At 41.9% G+C, this 13,191-nt stretch overlaps 1 protein-coding gene across 7 annotated transcripts in view; it reads left to right on the top strand.

Annotated features, from left to right (window-relative positions):
* CFAP57 (cilia and flagella associated protein 57) overlaps positions 1-13,191 on the top strand; it is a 69,996-nt gene that overhangs the window by 13,849 nt on the left and 42,956 nt on the right. For 6 of the 7 annotated variants that reach the window (XM_032301763.1, XM_032301765.1, XM_032301764.1 and 3 more), the window contains 3 exons: positions 5,255-5,394; positions 6,372-6,537; positions 7,319-7,432. In XM_032301763.1, coding sequence (XP_032157654.1) covers positions 5,255-5,394; positions 6,372-6,537; positions 7,319-7,432 — 420 coding nt within the window. The remainder of the gene's footprint in view (positions 1-5,254; positions 5,395-6,371; positions 6,538-7,318; positions 7,433-13,191) is intronic. The other variant, XM_032301767.1, reaches the window with a different exon arrangement.

The following is a 13,191-nucleotide window of genomic DNA, read 5'->3' as shown; positions in this document are numbered from 1 at the left end:
CATAACTCAACCACCCTCTCCCTACCCCTCCTCCCCCCAGCACCCCTCAGTTTGTTTTGTGAGATTAAGAGTCTTTTATGGTTTGTCTTCCTCCTGATCCCATCTTGTTTCATTTTTTCCTTCCCTACCCCCCAAACCCACCACTTTGCTTCTTAAATTCCTTGTATCAGGGAGATCATATGACAATTGTCTTTCTCTGATTGACTTATTTTGCTCAGCATAATACCCTCTAGTTCCATCCACATTGTTGCAAATGGCAATATTTCATTTCTTTTGATGGCTGCATAGTATTCCATTGTATATATATATACCACATCATCTTTATCCATTCATCTGTTGATGGACATCTAGGTTCTTTCCATAGTTTGGCTATTACGGACATTGCTGCTATAAACAATGAATTTCTATTTTTTAAATAATTTTTATCCCTTTTTGATATTCCCTATTTGATCTGACATTGTTTTCAGAAGTTTCTTTACTTCTTTAATTATGGTTTTCTTTAGTTCTCTGAATAGATCTATAATGGCCACTGTGAAATCTTCGTACTTTGAATCCAATACCTGGTCACTCTCACAAGCAATTTCTGGTGCCTATGTGTACAAAAATGCAAATTAAAACAAGTCTGAGATCTTTCCTTTTTTTTTTCAATGATACTTTTCCTTGCTTTAATATTTTTTAATCTTTTTTTGCTTTTGAAATGAACTTTCAATTACAAAATATCAAACTACAATCAAAAATGCCAGCTATTGGCGTAGTATGGAGAGGCTCACAGCTAAGGACAGATAGCAGTGGCAGGTGGCAGGAGGTGGGAAGTGATTGAAGCAGTGGTTACAAATGTTCACAGGAAGCTAAAACTATCCTGTACCCTAAAGTTAGCATAAGCTAGAGTCTCCACTGCCTTGGTGGGTGGCCTCAGAGTGTTTGGGTTCAGATTCTACATGGCAATACAGTTCCTTCCAGTTAAGAGTCCTTGGCTTGCACCAGTCACAGGGTGGCCAGATGGCACTAGACCAATCTAGTCTATTGATTTTTCAGACTGTTGTCATAGATGTACCAAGAGACTTCAGGAGCTCTACGCTTCAGTGACAGCATGTAACTTGGGTTTCCTGGCTAGATACGTAGCTCAAGCAAAATCCAAATGCCATCAATGAGCTTCAGGGATTAGTACAGCATGTTCTGCCCTTCCACATTCCTCTTGGCAGTAGTATAAACGTTGTTGTTTTAAATTTGCTGGAAAGTGTTGACATTTAAATAACATTCCTTAATCTAAAACTGAGCTTTATTTTCATTGGGAACATCCTTCCTTGTTGCAAGGAAGACCTGGCACTTCATTTGCCATCTTCTACAGAAAGCACATTGAGTGGGATGAGGCAGCTGAAGTAGTGTCATGGTGATGTACTACCCCTCTGATTCCCCAGAGAGCAAAGTGACAAGTGGAAGGGCCAACTTTTCAGTAGCATATTCTAGTCATCAGAGTCCTTGGGTAATAACTCTAGAAACTTCATTAGTTGAAAGCACCAATACTGAGTTGGCAGGAGATAGCCAGGGAGTTATGTGCTCACAGATGCTCTAAACTTCTGTCATTGTTAGGGTTGTTGTTAGATAGTCCAAGATGAAAATCTGGCCCTATTCAGTGTACTCATTTGGGGATGTCAGCAGCTTATTGATGTTCTGTGGATTCAGATCGAGCAGGTTGCTATTTAGGTGGGGTTCACTGATTTCAGATAATGCTACCAACACTGGATTTGAATCTGCTATGAGATCCCACAGAGAATCCAGAAATCCCTGTTCTTCCACCGTGTGAGCATTGATATCATAGACTTTTGCCACACAAAATTGCTGCTGCTGTTTTCCAACATAGGGATCATCCTTCAAGCACGTGCAAAAGGGCTCACAAAGATCTTGTATAATTTTGTCCACCCAGATACACCCCATGGTCCTGACTGCCAAGGCCATAACTAGAGGATAGGGATCGTCACAGTCCTACACAAAGCTGTTGACAGCCATGATGGCCACGTCTGGCTGACTCTTGGAGTAGTTCATCAAATAGAGATACACAAGCTTCTTTAATTCCAGACTGGTTTGCATACGGTTCACTACATATGGAAAGAGAGAGCTGACATCCTCCCCCACAGTCATGGCAACAATCACTTTCTTCACAGCCTCCCTCTCTTTCCTTTTTTTTTCCTTATTGAGTTCAGCCTGCAATTGAAAGATTTCTCCTTTTTCATTGATTGTGAAATGCTTGGAGTCAGTTATGGTTTGGGATTTTTTTTAATTTAAATTTTTTAATTTAAGTTCAGTTAACATAGAGTGTATTATTCGTTTCAGAGGTAGAGGTCAGTGATTCTTCAGTCCTAGATAAGACCCAGAGCTCATTGCATCACATGCCCTCCTTAATGCCCATCACCTCAACTCCCTCCCCTCCAGCAACCCTCAGTTTGTTTCCTATGATTAAGTCTCTTGTGGTTTGTCTCCCTCTCTGATTTCGTCTTGTTTTATTTTTCCTCCCCTTCCCCTATGATCCTCTCTTTTTTTTTTTTTCTTAAATTCTGCATATGAGTGAGATCGTATAGTAATCGTCTTTCTCTGATTGACTTATTTCACCTAGCATGGTTTAGGATCTTTAATGTGAGACAGAGGCAAGGGCAGGGGTGGCCGCAGCAGCCAGAGAGCATGGCCCGAGTGGTGGGGTAATGGTTTCCTGCACGTCACAACTGAGAGTCTTCTTTGTAAGAATTATTTTTAATATATTACCAAAAATTAGAAAGTCAGATCTCAGAGACTTCTGAGAACAAGGGAGAAGGGGGATCCTAATGTGATGGTGATGGGGATGTAAACCCGCACAGGTATTCCAGAGAGCAATCTGGTAGTTCTTGGTCAAATAGAGAATGCATACATCTTGTTACCCAGTGGTCTGGCCCTAGATGCATACCAGGAGCTATATCATGCCGGTCTGCTAAAGAACATGCCCAAAGGCCTTCACCTTGGTGTTCGTAGGAATGGAGAGTTGAAGACAACCCAGATGTCCATTCCTAGGAGTGATAGAAAAGTGAAGTAGCTGGATTCATTCTACAGAATACCAAACCTAAGTTAGAAGCGATGATTATACATATGACAACACAGATGGTTGAGAGAAAAAGGTAAAACTAAGAATGCAATCTGAAGCACATGCCGTTTACAGAAATATCCAAGGACAGAAATGAAACACATTGATTGGTGCCTTTGAGAGGGAATAATAAGAGTGAAAATTAAAGAACAGAGAAATGAAATAAACATAAAATAAAAAATGACCATACATGAATTGATTATGACGGTCTACAGCTCTGCCCCTGGGATATAAAATAAAGAGAATAAAGATACCAAATCAAGGAAATAGGAAGCCAGGTCATCAGATGAGCTTTGGGAATGGGAGAAGAGGAAGAGCATTTGAAGGGCCTAGAAAGATTATAAATAGCATGAAATTGGTATCTCTTGTAGATTCAGGAAGTGAACTTACTGAGAAACCTGGCAGAGTTACTGGGTCCGTTGGAGGGTTGCGGTCTTGAATTCTAAGTGAAACCAGTAAGCCTGCTTGCCTGATTCTCCATCATTGTACAGCTTCTCAGGCAAAGGCACAGAAAAAAACCCAAAAAACAAAAAACAAAAAAGGAAGAACTACTGCTGTTCTTTTTTTTTTTTTTTTAAGATTTCATTTATTTATTTGGCAGACAGAGATTACAAGTAGGCAGAGAGGCAGGCAGAGAGAGATGGGGAAGCAGGCTCCCTGCTGAGCAGAGAGCCCCATGCGGGGCTCCATCCCAGGACCCTGGGATCGTGATCATGACCTGGGCTGAAGGCAGAGGCTTAACCCGCTTAACCCACTTAGCCACCCAGGCGCCCCACTATTGCTGTTCTTAAGATAAGAGACTTGAGTGTGTTTAAAAGCTGGTAGGAATGTACCAGTAGAGACAAGCCCCAGCACGGCACCTTTTCCTCCGAGGTGGTAAGGAAGGCCGAGAGGAGAGAGATAAGCTAATAAGTGGGAAAGGGCCAGGATTTGACAGAACCCTCATCCCAGCCTTTGTCTGCACCTGATTGAACTCCCCGGCCATCACTCCTCCTTCAGGTGTCCCAACGATAAAGCCCCCAGTTACAGAACACGTGGGGCCTACACAGCCAGTGTAATAGAATACATTTTCATGTCAAATATTCACCCAGTTCCCACTGCTGCCGGTGGCAGAACAGCACCGTTTCTCTGGAGAGGAATTTGGCAGTACCTTTCAAGGTCTTTAGAATTTCAAATGACATCCCCCCCCACCCCCCACCCCCGTTATTCTATTTCTAGAAAAGTATCCATTGTGTCAGTCCCAGCCTGCTGATGGCGATGCTATTGGCTAGGCACTTGATCAGGCCCTTAGTACTCCTAGCAAACCCCCAGACATTTCTCCCACCAGGGACAGAGATGTGGCTGGACCAGACCTTTTGTTTCTCACTAAGATTGCAGGAGGCACTTCAGCAAAAACCCTCAGGGAACTTCGGGGAACATGATTTATTACTCACAGGCTCTGGAGGGTACAGAGCACACATGAGGGCCACACGGTGAGGTCATGGAGAGAGAGAAAAAGAGAGAGGGCACGGGACTTCGCTTATATGAGGCAGTAAAGGTGGGATGTCTAGGATTATATGTGTTCACTCTTTATGGGCTAATTGAAGGCTTAAGGGCAGGATTGAGAGCACAGGAAGGGAGAAGTGGGATCAATCAAGCAGTCAGTGTCTAAGTTATCCAGGGCATTCTGAAAAAGGGACCTCCATGGGTAGGGGCACTCTACTTCCTTACCTGGTGGTTTCGCTAGCAACCGGCAATAAGTCTGTTCAGGTGGAGGTATTTGGAAATGGATGCCTGCATATTCAAAAGCTTAGTGTTGGACACTCACACCTCAGTATCTAAGGAGGTAATCACAGAGGTACACAGACATACATGCAAACATGTTTAGCCTGGTTACTCCTAAATAACAAAAAAATGGAATCCACTGAAGTGTTCCCACAGTAGAGGAATGGTAATCTATATTAAATTCTGGCATAGCTATAGAATAAAATATTGTATCGCCATTAAGATAATGTTTTAAAATAAGATGCATGATACCAAAGCAGTCTTCCTACAGCCTGATTCCTGGGCAGCCAGGCTAACTGATGCTCCTGATTGTACTGAGAGCTGACGTGCACAGCCAGCCTCTCGCTCACTCTGCCAGATCTCACTCTGTGATTTCTCCAGGGGGAGCCCGCTCACTTCGAGTATCTGATGTACCCCTTGCACTCGGCATCCATCACTGGTCTAGCCACGTGCATCCGCAAACCCCTCATTGCCACCTGTTCTCTGGATCGATCCGTTCGCATCTGGAATTACGAATCAAAGTAAGGATGAAAGGCATTGCTATTGTAGTGTGCAAGATTTCAGTTGTTAAATTTGTTCATGTGAATTGTTTTAATTAGAAAATTTTAAAATGTAATTGCTTAGAAGCCTTCAGTTGGAAAAGAATTTTTTTTAAGATTTTATTCATTTATTTGAGTGAGAGAGCACATGCAGGGAGGAGGGGCAGAGGAGGAGGGAGAAGCAAGCTCCACACTGAGTAGGGAGGCCAACACAGGGCTTGATCTCAGGACCCTGGGATCATGATCTGAGCTGCTTAACTGACTGAACCACATGGGCACCCTGGAAATGATGTTTTTTCTAGCAAGTCAGGCAACGTACCTGCTTCCCTTCTGTTTTTGTTTGTGCTTGACCTAGAAGATTGCTTTGTGTTCATTAAGTACTTACCACATGCCAGACACCATGCTGGACACTAGGGACATAAAGATAGCACACCAGTATCTCACCTTCTTGTATAACTTCCTATGTTCTTCCAGTTTTCCTATCCCCTCACTCCCATTTGATGTACTTTTCGCCACATAGAGCTCTCAGGATCACTCATTCCATCTCTTTCTCCTTATCCCTGCCCCCGTCACCCTTAACTCCCTAATGAATTTACCCTCCTGGCATAGCTCCCCTGAGAATCTCTAACTTAGTTTGGCCCCACACTGGAATATCTTGGGTCTTTGTGTATGGCCGCTGGGCTGCTGGGAAGAAACTGTGTGATCCCTCTGATCTGGTGACTCTAAATGGAGCTGTGCCCTCAGCATCACTAGACAGCTCATTGATCACATCCCCTAATTTCCATACTCATTGCTGGGGACACTCCCCAAAGAACCTAAATCTAGAAAAAAGAGGAACCAATCATTTTAAGCAACAACATATCTCAAATGCTATGATAAAAGAATTTACCAGATAAAGTGGAGGGCTCAAGGGCATTAGCGGGCTGGACTTCTAATTCAGTAGTTGGTCTTTCTCACAGCACACTGGAGCTATTTAAGGAATACCAAGAAGAGGCATATACAATCAGCCTTCACCCGTCTGGACACTTCATTGTAGTAGGGTTTGCTGACAAACTACGCCTTATGAATCTACTCATTGATGATATACGTTCCTTCAAAGAATATTCTGTCAGAGGATGCAGAGAGGTAAGACGCTGGAGATAATGGCCCAGTTTTGTAGAAAACTGGGGTTGAAATATCAAGAACTCTTGTTCTTTGAGTATCATCAGATAATTGAAGTGAGTGGACTCCCTCTGGAAAAACACGCTCTTGTGAGGTGAGACCAAAACCTGTCTTAAAGAACTTCAGTGACTTTAAAAGAAGAAAAAGGAAGAAGTCTAGTTCTTCTCTCACCACATTCTTGAACGTATGGGCTCCATCTCGTTTTTCTCATGCTCATCAAGATATTTCATAGAACCCCAAACCTCGTGAGATCCCAGGTATGATTAATCCTCTCTGTGATTGCAGAGAAACAAAAAAACATCCAAAAGCAAAGTTATCTCAGACTCAGAGTCCCAACTGGAAAGGTGAGGTTGGAGACTGAGTGGGGCCAGGGAATATGCATGTTAACAGGGAGAGGCAGGAAGCAGCCCATCGCACTTCCCCTTGAGATGACTGCAGAAACCAGATAGTGACTGAGGGAATTGCTTCCCCACTCTGAAACTTCTAGAGACGGATTGGGTGCTGTGCACTACAATCCAAGCAGCTTCACGGTCAGTGCACACGGCAGTGGCAGCAATCTTGGCCATATGAGCTATGGCAATAACAAAGATGCAGTCCGTCCTCAGTCCTAGCTGTGCCTTCCACCAATTCCCACTTCCACAAATGTTTTAGCCAGAGCTCTTCAAGAAAAGGAGCTCTTAGCTGTAACCTCCGGACTACTCATTTCTTTCTTTCATTCTTGATGTCTTGCTTTATCTCTTCGCAGTGTTCCTTTAGTAATGGTGGTCACCTGTTCGCTGCAGTCAATGGAAATGTGATTCACATTTTTACCACCACAAGCCTGGAGAACGTCTCGAACCTGAAAGGACACACAGGGAAGGTAAGTGAGTGAGTAGTGTCCAGAGAAATGAGGCGCATAGAGTCAAGCATTTCACTCACTGAGTGAACAAAAGAGAAATGAGCCCTTTCTTCTTGGATTTCACTGTTTACGTGGGGGAAGGAGACAATAAAACAAAAGCACAGGCTAATTACAATAAATGCAGTGAAAGAAAAACATGGGGTGTTATGAGAGTAAATAATGAAAGAGTTGGCATAAGTTAGATGGGGGTGTTTACAAAGGCGGGGTCCTAAGAAAGTAGGAAGGAATTAACCAGACACAGCTGGTGATCATCATTGCAGATAGGAATCCAAAGACCCTGGGGTGAGAGATTGCATGGCTGTCAGAGGAACTGAAAAGTCTGTGGGGCTGGTATGTACACATCAGGATGAAACTCAGGAATGAGTGAATTGGTGAGGTTAGCAGGGCCCCAAGTACATGGAACCTTCCAGGCCTTTTAAGGATAAAAATGATAAAAAAGGGTTTGTCCTCCTTGTTCCTTTAAACCACTGTAGACATTCAGGGCAGGGAATAATATGACCAGATTTGCATTTTAGATTACTTTGGCTGCAGAGAGAAGAATATATTAAAAAGGACAGGGTGGAAATGGTAAAGAGAATATTGTAGATATCTACACTATTTTGGACCACGATGGAGGTGGGACAGATAGGGAGAAGTAGGTGGATTCAAAAGATATTTAGGAAGCAAAGCCAACAGTTTTTAGACAGAGTGGAGGTGGGGTATGAAGAGAAGGGAGGACCCAAAAGTTGAAAGGCTAAGAAGAAAGGTGAAAGAATTTGGAAAGGAAAAGCACTTAAGAAAGGCATTATATGCAGAAGGACCTGTTAAAGATGATGGAATGGGAGTATAAAATAGGATAGTGGTTTGGGATATACATGGCTGGAACACTGAGCACATTCCAGAAGTGGTAGAAGGAGCTGGAAAGGTTGGCTGCATCATAGTGTGTGTACTATGCCAAGAAATTGGACTGTAGGCGATGAGAAGCTACTGAAAGGATTTAAGAAAGGAAGTAGTGGGATTAGAAGGTACTTCTCCAGGGGTACCTGGGCGGCTCAGTTGCCTGGGTCCTGGAATGCAGCCCTGCATCAGGCTCCCTGCTCAGCGGGGAGCTTGCTTCTCCTTCTCCCTCTGCCACTTTCTCTCTCACTATCTCAAATAAGTAAGTAAAATCTTGAAAGAAAGAAAGAAAGAAGCGAAGGAACAAACAAAGAAATGAACTTCTCCAAACAGTATCGAGGATGGATTAGAGGGGAGGGAAGTTGGAGGGATGGAGACCAGCTAAGAAGTGAGGGTAAAAGATGAGTCAGGAAGTAAACCGTGGCTTTTGTAGTAGAGACAGAAAGAAACATGATATTAGTTCTATATTGTACTTGTTATGTTGATGTGCCCAAGAAGTATGACACATGAAAGTGGAGATCAGGAAAGAAGGCTGGAAATGAAGATTCAGGGGATTAGGTGGTAGTGAAAGTCAGAGGCATGAATTACATCACCGAGGGCCTGTGTAGAATCTGAGAAGAATCTTGGGTAGGAGACAGTTGACCAACATTTAAGGAACTGGTTTAGTAGAGAAAGCCTGTGAAGGAAGGCACAGAAGAACTGGGAATCAAGGAATTGTATCACAGAAGCTAAGGAACTCATTCCCAAAAGGATATAGAAGTTGGGGGCATTTAAGGTCAGAGAGGGGCCCTGGGGGGCTCAGTTGGTCAAACATCTGACTCTTGGTTTTGGCTCAGGTCATGATCTCATGGGTTGTGAGATCAAGCCCCATGTTGGGCTCCATGGTCAGAGGGGAGTTTGCTTGAGATTCTCGCCCTCTGCCACTTTCTCCACTTGCACACATGCACACATGTGCTCTTTCTCTCTCTCTCTCTCTCTCTCTCTCAAAAAAAAAAAAAAGAAAGAAAGAAAGAAAGAAAGAAAATCTTTTTAAAAATTTAAAAATAAAAGTCAGAGAGAAATCCTGTAAACTGACCATTGAGTTTAGCAAGTCACAGGTGGATCAGTGCAGGTGCTATGAAAACACAAGTGTTATTGAGTTACTGACCTTCTTCAGTTTCAACAGTGGGATTGGTCTTCAAGCGACTATGGAGATGCAGATGAAATCACACCAGGTAATTCTGATGCTCTTTCTAGAACTATGTGCTCCTCCACGGGAGGCCTTCCCTCACCAGCAGCCATTTGTTTCACAACTTCGCAAATATTTATAACACTGGTGTCTAACCAGGGAAATATGTTGGACTTACATCTGCAATGTATAAAAAAAAAATACAGATGGAGGATGGAATAAAGCCATACTTAAAGGAAAATTTATAACCTTGAATGTATATATTAGAAATATAAAAAAAGATAAAAAGTCAGTGATATAATCATCCACCTCAAGAAATTAGGAAATGAACAGCAAGTAAATTCAAAGAAGATAAAAGGAAAGAAATAATAAGGCTAAGAGCAAAAGTTAATGAAATAAAAAACAAACACAATAAAAGATCATCAAAGCCAAAACCTGCTTTGGATTTTTTTTTTTTTTTAAGTAATCTTTACCCTCAACATGGGGCTTGAACTCACAATCCTGAGATCAAGAGTTGCATGCTCTACCAAAACCAGCCAGGTGCAACCAAAACTTAGTTTTTTGAAAATGCAAAGCCAGGTGCAACCAAAACTTAGTTTTTTGAAAATGCAAAATGGACAAGCCTTTGACATGACTGATCAAGGGAGGACAAAAAAAAAGAGGGAAGGTAAATAACCAGTTTGAGAAATGAAAAGGGGATATCATTACAAATCCTATATATAATAAAAAAGATCAAAAGAGGATATTTTGAACAACTTTATATAAATTGAATATATAGATGAAACCAAAAAATTCCAAGAAAAATTGAGTCTGTAGAGAATTTATAAGGAAAACTAGGCCTAGAGCATATCACTAGAGAATTATATCAACTTGTAAGGAAAAGAATGACACTAATCTTTTTTTCTTAACTTTATTTTATTTTTTCAGTGTTCTAAGATTCATTGTTTATGCATCACACCCAGTGCTCCATGCAATACGTGCCCTCCTTAATACCCACCGGTTTCATCCTAACCCCCCACCACCCTCCCCTCCAAGACCCTTAATTTGTTTCTCAGAGTCCACAGTCTCTCATGGTTTGTCTCCTCCTCCAATTTCCCCCAACTCCCTTTCCTCTCCTTCTCCTAATGTCCTCTGTGTTATTCCTCATGCTCCACAAGTAAGTGAAACCATATTATAATTGACTGTCTCTGTTGGACTTATTTCACTCAGCATAATCTCCTCTGGTCCCATCCATGTTGATACAAAAGTTGGGTATTCATCCTTTCTGATGGCTGAGTAATATTCCATTGTATATATGGACCATATCTTTTTTAGTCATTCGTCTGTTAAAGGGCATCTTGGCTCTTTCCACAGTTGGTGACTGTGGCCATTGCTGCTGTGAACACTGGGGTACAGATGGCCCTTCTTTTCACTACATCTGTATCTTTGGGGTAATACCCAGTAGTGCAATTGCAGGGTCACAGGGTGGCTCTGTTTTTAATTTCTTAAGGAATCTCCACACTGTTTTCCAAAGTGGCTGCACCAACTTGCATTCCCACCAACAGTGGGAACAATACTTATTTACTGTCTTATTAATTTTGGCCATTCTAACTGGTGTAAGATGGTATCTCAATATGGTTTTGATTTGAATCTCCTTGATGGCTAATGATATATGAACATTTTTTCATGTGTCTGTTAGCCATTTGTATGTCTTCTTTAGAGAAGTGTCTGTTCATGAAGAATGATGCTAATATTGAAGAAACTCTTATCAAGAACAGAAAAAAGAGCAAATACTTCCCAATATTGTTTTATGAGGCCTGCATAATCACAATACCAAAACCTGCCAAAGACATCATAAGAAAGGGCCAGCCAGTCTTTTTCATGAACATAAAAACATCCTAAACAAAATATTATTAAACCAATCCATCAACATATAAAAAGGATAATACAGAATGACCAAGTTGGATTTATTCCAGCAATACAAGGTTGTTTTACAACTTGAGATCAATTAATATACTATACCACATTGACATAAACATGATTTTTCATCCTTATTGTCTCCATAAGTCCAGATACAATAAAAATTGATAACATTTAATATCCATTTATGATTTTAAAAACAACACTTAAAAACTAAAAAATAATGGAACGTCTCTTTTTACTTACTAAAAATCTTATACAAGGAGCACCTGGGTGGCTCAGTCAGTTAAACGTCTGCCTTTGGTTCAGGTCGTGATTCCCGGGTCCTGGGATCGAGCCCTTCATCGGGCTCCCAACCCAGCAGGAACCCTGCTTTTCCCTCTCCCTCTGCTGCTCCCCCTGCTTGTGCACGCTCTCACTCTCTCTCTTTGTCAAATAAATAAATAAAATCTTTTTTAAAATCCTTAAAAATCTTATGCAAGATATTTAAGAAAACCTACAACAAACAGCCCACTTGATCATAAAATTATGAAAGCATTCCTTCTGAGATAGAGAACAAAACATGATGCCTTCAGTTAGCCTTGTACTGAGTCCTAACCAATGCAATAAGGCAAGAAAAGGAAATATGTGTTAGTCCATGAGGCTGCTATAACAAAATAGCACAGACTGGTAGCTCATAAACTACAGAAAATTTCTCTCACTGTTTGGAAGGTGGGAAGTCCAAAATCCAGGTGCCAGCATGGGTAGGTGAGGGCTCTCTTCCTGGCTGTAGATTTCTCATGTCCTCACAGGGTGGAAGGGGTGACCTAGCCCTTTGGGGCCTCTTTCCTAAGTGCACTAATCAACATATGAACCATGGGGGAGGTGGGATGGGAGGTAAGAGACACAAATATTCAGACCATAGCAAAATAAAAGGCGTAAAAATTGGAAAGAAATAAATAAATCATCATAGATGACATGATTGAGTATGTAGGAAGCTCAAAGAATTTATCTGAAAATAAACTATTAAAATTAGTGAATCTAGGAATACTGTTGGAAATCATGTCCCTATATTTTTTCAAGTGTATTTTTACATAATAGTAACAAACAGAATGCAATTTCAAAGGTGGAGAGGGAGCTAAAGAAGTGGTCAAGGATGTGCCTGACAGGGTAGGAGCCCTGGAAATACCAAAAGAAGTGGCCAGTGGGTCAGGATGTAGGTCACTTAGGAGGAGATTGAGAAAATAAGCAAACATACTGAAGATAATGGGAGGCACGTCTCTCACTGCTGGAGAAGGGAATTACAAATATGACAACAGGGAAAGCCTAGAAAGATGTGTCTTTGTTTAGTGACCTGGCTGAACTAATTCTGAGAAGTCTTTCTTTCCCGTGCAGTGTGCAGCCTTGATGTCTCTGCTCAGATTTTTTTTTCTTCTTTTATCATTCCTTCTGGCTACCTAGGGACTGCCCCTCGGCTGAAGTGAGTCAGTTAGGAGTCGCAGACTGGGCTTAGCCCCCTGAGCCAGTTAGCTTTTTACCCTTTACCTTTGGATTTGTGTGGCCAGGAGGCTGTCACAGTGCATGGAGTTCACGTTTTTTGTTCCTTGTTCAGCCAGAGACTGACTCGTAGTTTGGAGGTTCTCTCTGTGATTGCACCCAAGAGAGTACAGCCTTAGTCATGCATACAGTCTTCCAGGCTGCCAGGAATAAGTGTGATTTTTATCTCTAAGCCTGGCTTCCTGGGAGATGCCGCGGACCAGAGGAGATTATTATTCAGTTAGCGTTAGGTCAGATGTTA

This window comes from Mustela erminea, chromosome 10, assembly GCF_009829155.1.
Source record: "Mustela erminea isolate mMusErm1 chromosome 10, mMusErm1.Pri, whole genome shotgun sequence".
Classification (NCBI taxonomy): domain Eukaryota; kingdom Metazoa; phylum Chordata; class Mammalia; order Carnivora; family Mustelidae; genus Mustela; species Mustela erminea.
The sequence above is the reverse complement of the archived record's forward strand: the minus strand, read 5'-3'. Positions and strand labels throughout refer to the sequence as shown.